The sequence below is a fragment of the Hyaena hyaena genome, unplaced genomic scaffold, assembly GCF_003009895.1.
Source record: "Hyaena hyaena isolate Hyena2069 unplaced genomic scaffold, ASM300989v1 scaffold_119, whole genome shotgun sequence".
Classification (NCBI taxonomy): Eukaryota; Metazoa; Chordata; class Mammalia; order Carnivora; family Hyaenidae; genus Hyaena; species Hyaena hyaena.
Window position 1 is genome coordinate 2,722,089 of NW_024080750.1, and position 7,232 is coordinate 2,729,320.

General features: G+C 53.8%; 1 protein-coding gene across 1 annotated transcript; it reads right to left on the reverse strand.

The window, feature by feature from the left end:
- Positions 1-374: 374 nt before the first annotated feature.
- Positions 375-1,441, reverse strand: MC3R (melanocortin 3 receptor). The gene has a single exon (XM_039236905.1). It carries the CDS (start codon positions 1,344-1,346, stop codon positions 375-377), a length of 972 nt encoding a protein of 323 aa, XP_039092836.1. The 5' UTR covers positions 1,347-1,441.
- Positions 1,442-7,232: the final 5,791 nt, after the last annotated feature.

Here is a 7,232-nt window from a genome sequence, read left to right on the forward strand (position 1 = left end):
AGCCCTTCCGTCCAGTCTGACTGGCGGCAGGGAGACCCGGGGCCAGAGGGGGGGGGAAGCAGGTGAGGAGGTGGGCTTTCCAGAGCCCGGCTGCGTGGAAATGAACACGGGCAGCTCCCTCCCTGAGCTCTGCCAGGGCCTCTTCGGGAGAGCAGGGCCTTACCCACTTTGGAATCCTTTCGGAACGCCTGTTACATACCATGTCCCCCCCCCTTCCAAAGGCTTTGCATGCGTAAAAGCAAAAAGACACGGGTGATCGCGGCTGTCGGCAGACTTCATGTCTTCCGAGTATCTCTTCTCTTTTTCTAAACCCTGTGGCAGGATGGAGGGCCAGCAGTGACCGCACCCCCGCGCCCTCCCAGGGCCCTGGCGCCCTAGCCCAGGCTCATGCCGTTGCAGCCGCACAGGATCTCCTTGAAGGTGGCGCGCAGCTCCAGGCTCCGGAAGGCATAGATGAGGGGGTCGATGATGGAGTTGCACATGATGAGGGCCAGGTAGGTGTTGAAATGGGCCGCGTAGCAGACACAGTAGGGGTTGGTGGGGCAGGTTATGATGAGGATGAGGTGGAGGAAGAAGGGGGCCCAGCAGAAGATGAACACCCCCAGCAGGATGGTGATGGTCACGGCCCCCTTCATGCACGAGTGCGGCTGCGGGGCCGCCCCGTCGGCGGGCGGCAGCGCTGCGATGCGCTGGACGTGCAGCCGGGCGAAGAGGAACATGTGCACGTAGAGGGTGCCCATGAGCAGCAGCATGGCGAAGAACATGGTGATGAGGCACACGATGACCATCTTGCTCTCAGAGTAGACGATGAACACCACGCCGCACACGCCGCAGCACACCCAGATGGCCGCGATCCAGGCGAGGGCCTTCCGCACGGTCATGATGCTGTGGTAGCGCAGCGCGTAGAAGATGGTGACGTACCTGTCCACCGCGATGGCCAAGAGGTTGCAGATGGAGGCCACCAGGGAGATGCAGATCATGGAGTCGAAGACGTTGTCCATGTGCTGCACGAACTGGTCCTCGAAGGTCAGGTAGTTGCTGTTGATGACGGCGATCATGACGGTCTCCAGGGCGTTGGACACGCTCACTAGCATGTCGGCCACCGCCAGGCTGCAGAGGAAGAAGTACATAGGCGAGTGCAGGTTGCCGTTCTTGGCCACGGCCACGATGACCAGGACATTCTCCAGCAGGCTGATGATGCCCAGCCCTAGGAAGACTTCGGGCTTGATGAAGACCTGCTCGCAAAACCTGCTGCCGCTCTGGTTGCCGAAGGAAGGGGCCGTGAGGGGCTCTGAGCTGTTGGGCAGCGTTGGTTGAGGTGACGGCAGGCAGCACGAAGCGTTCATGGCTAACAGACGGGCTGATCTTCTGAGCTGGGGCTCCAGCAATGTCCAGAGGCGGCGGCGGCTGCTGTTTACTGCAAAGAAGAAAACTCTCCCTCCAGATGATGCTTGTGGATGCCTGTCCAGTCCAGACCGAGGTCTTGTTCTCCCCCAGAACGAAACGATGGAGAGAGGGGGAGAGAGAGTCAGCCTGCAGACAGACCAAAGAACTTTCCTCTGCTTTTCCAGGACAGGCAGTTTCACGGACACTCCTCTCTGTCGCCCTCCTTCTCCCTCTTACCTCTTCCCCTCCTGGGAACGGGAGACCCTGCCCCCGGTTGCTACAGCTTTGGCTGTTTTCGAAGCTGGACTGGGGATGAGGCACCTGTTGCTAGAAGGGAGGGGCGGACACCCAGTCTTCATACACGGGCCGTGGGCAGAGGGCTCTTCCTTCGTTTTCCGAGCGGCGAAGCGACCACTGAGCATCAGACGCCTCTCTTGACTGACAGCAGGTACGGCTCGGGCAGGGAGATTAGGAAGCAGGCTGGTGCCCCCTGCAGGCCAGACCGCTCCTCCGTGGGCTCGCATGGCCCAGCGCTGCTTATTTGTCATGGAAACTGCCACAGGCATCCACTCATCCAATTTGTTAATTCATTTTCTTTTCTAACAGCCGTCATTTGTGGAGCACCTACTCTGTGTCATCTCTGCTGGGTGCAGGGAATATAGTGGTGAGTGAGACCGGCACGCCATCCCAGTTTCTCCCAGACGTGGTGGGTGTCCGAGGCAGGAGATGAATGCGTGATGATGACGGCCGGGGGAGGGGGCTGGGGGAGCGTGGGGGTGGGTGCTTCCTAGCTGGGATGGTCTGAGAAAGTTCCTGGAGGAAGGGGCATCTAAGTCTTGGCTTTATGGAAGAAGAGACAATATCCGGCGATGCGGGGGGGCTGGGGTGGAAGGAGGTAGGAAAGGGTCCCAGGCAGAGGGAGCGACAAGCCCCAAACCTTGAGACAGAGCAGTGGCTCTCTACCCTGGCCGTGGAGATCATCATCAAACGTGGGTGCCGGGACCCATCTGACCTGCTGCATCAGATCAGTGGGGGTAGGACCTCTACAGACGTGTGTTCAATTTCAATAGCTGAGCTGGGGCAGAGCCAGGTGTGTGTGTGTGTGTGTGTGTGTGTGTGTGTGTGTGTAAATTGAAGTACAGTTGATGCACAATGTTATGTTAGTTGCAGGTGTACATCATAGTGACCCAACGATTCTGTACATCACGCATTGCTTGGCCCGATGTCTATAGTTACCCTGTGTCACCAGGTGATGCAATTACTGTATCACTGACCATATTCCCTATGCCGTATTTTTCATCCCTGTGATTTCTTATTTTATAAGGAGGCTTGGTGTTTTTGAGGAACTGAACCAAAAGTAGTTTGGCCAGCATGTGGAGCTGGGAGACATAATTTGAGAAATGATGGTGTGAATGTTTTTATTTCTTTTGTTGTTATTTTTAAAATATTTATTTTGAGAGAGTGAGCAGGGGTGGGGGGAGGGACAGAGAGAGAGAGGGAGAGAGGGAATCCCAAGAAGGCTATGTGCTATCAGTGCAGAGCCTGATATGGGGCTTGAACTCCTGAACTGTGAGACTATAACCTGAGTCGAAACCAAGAATTGGATGCTTAACCAACTGCGCCACCCAGGCGCCCCCAAAGGTTTTTAATTAAATAACTAGTTAATTAATTTTTATATTTTATTTATTTCTGAGAGAGAGAGGCAGCGTGAGCAGGGGAGGGGCAGAGAGAGAGAGGGAGACACAGAATCTGAAGCAGCTCCAGGCTCTGAGCTGTCAGCACAGAGCCCGACACAGGGCTCAAACCCATGAACCGCGAGATCATGACCTGAGCCAAAGTTGGATGCTCAACTGACTGAGCCACCCAGGCGCCCCTGAAGGTTTTTTATTTTTTATCTTTTTTATTTTTTTATTATTTTTTTCTTTTTTTTTTCTTTTTTATTTCTAGGAGAGAGAGAGACAGCGCGAACAGGGGAGGGTCAGAGAGAGAGGGAATCACAAACTGAAACAGGCTCCAGGCTCTGAGCTGGCAGTCAGCACAGAGCCCGACGCAGGGCCCGAACCCACGAACAGCGAGACCATGACCTAAGCGAAAGTCGGACGCTCAACCGACTAAGCCACCCAGGCGCCCCATGAAGGTTTTTATTTTTAACAAAGGGTGAGAAGTGCCTGGATCCAGCGGAACAGAGCCCACCCTACGTGGGAGTTTGGACTGTCTTCTGAAGGCGGTGGGGGCTCTGGGAGGAATGGCTTTAGGCAGTGGGGTGGCGGGGGACTCCATCTGTAGAAAGACTCTTGGTTGCAGGGTGGAGAGCGGATTGGAAGGGGGGAGCAGGGAGGCCAGGGCAGGGTGGGGGGCGGTTGGGATGAGATGATGGTAGCCTGGAGCCAGGAGGAGGCAGCAGGGGAGGAGGGGGTGGAGATGTTCAGGCAGAAGCGCTGCGGGGATTTGAGAGTGGCTGGTGGCTGTGGACTTGAGGAGAGGCCCTCGGCAGGGATTACCTCCCCTTCCTTCTTAAGTAGCAGGGAGGATGGAGACGGCTTTCGAGCTGGAAAGTGTGGGAGGCAGAATTTAGCAGTGGACTTGAGTGCTTGCTTCATGTCACGTCTGGTGCTGCACGCGAGGATCCTCTAACCTCTGGAAGCACGGAGTCCCTTTGCTCCTACACACACGTGAGCATGCACGCACACACGCACACACACACACACGCATGCACACACGCGGCAGCACATTCCAGATGGATTTCGTGATCATCTGTGTGGGTGTATATAAGATGGAAGAAATATGCATAAGGACACAGAAGAGCATTTTAAATATTTATAAAGCTGTGAAATGGAGAGATTTTCTTAACAAGATAGGCAATCCAAAATTGAGAGTATGAAAAGAAAACCACCAGAAGCAAAGTGAAAAGACAGGAAGAAAACATTTGCCATAGGCAGCGATTGGTTACTATCTCTTACAGAAAAAGAATACTTTCAGATCAGTGACAAAAAGATGAATTACCTTGCAGAATATTGGGCAGAAGATATGAACAGATCCACTGAAGAGGAAATACAAACGGACAATAAACGGGGAAAATGTCCAGCCTTCTGGGGAGTTGGAGAGGCGCGCATCCAAAATGAGACTCCGACACCATTTTTCCGGGTAGATTATCCAGAACTAAAAAGAGGTCAAATCTGGGAGAGAACACTGGAAGTGGTCACAGGCACTCCTGGGCTTTGTGAATAGTCTCCTTTTTGGCAGTTTCTGCTAAAATAAAGAATGCCTGGGTAGGGATCTTAGCCTGCCTAGGGGCATAAGAAATACCACTTCTATTTATTCTCAACAGAGCAACTTAATTTTTTTAAAATGTTTATTTCTGAGAGAGAGAGAGACGGAGGGAGAGAGAGAGAGACAGCTTGAGCAGGGGAGGGTCAGAGAGAGAGGGAGACACAGAATCTGAAACAGGCTCCAGGCTCTGAGCTGTCAACACAGAGCCCGACGTGGGACTCGAACCCACAAACCACAAGATCATGACCTGAGCTGAAATTGGATGCTTAACCGACTGAGCCACCCAGGTGCCCCGCAACTTAATTTTTTTAAAGTTTGTTTATTTGGGGGGAGAGAGAGAGAGAGAGAGAAAGTGGGGCAGGAACAGAGAGAGAGACACACAGAGAATCCCAAGCAGGCTCCACGCTGCCAGCACAGGTGGGGCTCGAACTCACACACTGTGAGATCATGACCTGAGTTGACATTAAGAGCACCCAAGGCTCTCCGAGCAACTTAATTCCTCATGCGAAACCACTCCTCTCCCAGGTTGGGGGAGAAACACGATCTTTATCCTTTTTGGAGGCGTCTCCTCCTCCCCCCAGGCGCATCCCGGGGTGTAGTCATCCTGTCTTGTCTGTGGTTCCAGGGACACCATGTTACCCGCGAAGCCAGATTATCAAGCGGGGACCATTCCTGGGCCGATGGGTCCTTGCCGCTCTGCACATGGCATGGGCTGAGCGTGAGAGAGCGGATGCAGCCTGGTGCCTCACACCTGTGTCCCCAGAGGTACCCTCTCTGCTAATGAGTGTTGATTTCGTGTTCCTTGAACGCTACCCCCACCCCACTTTCCTGGGGGAGCTACACGGATGCCCCATTACTTTTAATCAGATCTTCTATAAATTATTTGGCGCTATTAATAACAATCGTAAGACGCAACAGTCTCCCCCAGCGTTTCCCTCTATTGGAACAGATGGGGGTCCGTGTTTTGAGTGTCCCCTAATCAACTGTCACAAGGAGATTCTTACCCTAAGAGATAATCCACCTTCCTGTTCTCTCTTCCTCCCAGTTCCTTGTGCATCATACCCTTTAAACTCGGCTCAAACGTGAACTGCCTTTTTTTTTTTTTAACGGCTTTCCTTAAATCTTAGGTACTTCGTTCACTTTGTTCCCCCTTGAGCCACTACCTCCCCAGCCCCCAAACTGGCAGAACTCCGCTTTTCCTCAGCTGTCCTGGTGTGCAGAATGTTATGTAACCGGAAGTCACAGCCCGTGTCCCATGCCACTTAACGGGACAGCGTTGGCCAGAGGTCATGTTGGAAACGATGATTAGATTTTATCATGAACACTAGTTATTTCAGGGGAGGAGATGGCTCTCAAGCCTGCGTTCCCCTCCCCCAGCCTGCTGCTGCTTTCCGCCGCCTCTTCCTGGCCAGGTCCCCGGGAGCTCCGTGGCCAGGTCCCAAGTCCAGGGCTCCCCCGATGTGGGGGAGCGGTGGTGGCCCTCCCGGACTAGTCAAGCTCAGCTTGGAAGTGAGGGAGTGTGTGTGACACCGTCTGGGGCAGCGCTCCCCGAATAAGAGCCGGAGCCGCTGATTAAGTTCTCCAGCCTCCTGTCCTTTAGTGAGGAACTTGTGGGGATGCCCCACGTGCTGCCCACGTGTCCCTGTGGCTTTGAGCCTGATGGCTTCGTTCATCTCTTCTCCCGTCTCCCTCGTGCCCGTTTCCTGGGATCCTCTCCCAAATGAGTGACCTGCTCCCAAGGCTGTCACGGGTTCAGCTCCAAGGAGGAAGGGAGAGGACCCCCACTAAGGTGTGCAGAAGGCCTACTGTGTGCCACGTGTCTGTGCTCTTCTCTTGGTGATTTACTCCAGGAAGGACAGAAGGCAGGACGGTGGGCCGCCGGCCCAGTACCCGTCCTCCCCCTGCCCCTCACTGATGGACCCCTCATGTACCGAGGACAGCAGCGCGCCTGGCTGACACACTCCGTTCCTGGCCTCCCTTGCAGGCGGCATGGCGTGATTCTGGCCAGTGGAGTAGGGGAAGCCCAGGGAGGTGACGCAGCTAAGCCAACTAGCAGACCCAGAGAGCACACACTCGTTTGCCCTTGACCGTTTCCCCTTTTTGCTGTCTGGAATGACGCCATGAAGGCTGGCCCTCTGTCTCCTGTTTTGTAAGTCCTCTGGGGGCACCCAAACCTGGAAGGGACCTGAATCCCCGCTGACTTTACACCGAGGCAGAGTCCCGAACTACTTGCCTCCAGGTTTCTAGGGATGCAATAGAAAAGCAAAGTTTTCTTTGCGTGAGCTCGAGTAACGTGAGGTATTCTGTTCACCCAGCGGCACAGAATCTGCAGCGTGACCAGACTCCGTCCTCTCTGTTTTCTGCTAGAAACAGATTAGGTACTTAGTAAAGGCTTGAAAGGAAGAAGCCCCATGTCCTCTTTTTCCACTCTGGCCAATCTTAATTGCGTGATACCCTGATAGACCCTATTTTGTAGGTGCTGTGAGAAGTGACTCCATTGGACTTTACTTAAAAAAAATTTTTTTTTTTTACCATTTTATTTTTGAGAGGCATAACATGAATTGGGAAGGGGCAGA

Coding starts and splice junctions, on each gene's coding strand:
- MC3R (XM_039236905.1), bottom strand. CDS start 1,346: ATGAACGCTTCGTGCTGCCTGCCGTCACCTCAACCAACGCTGCCCAAC.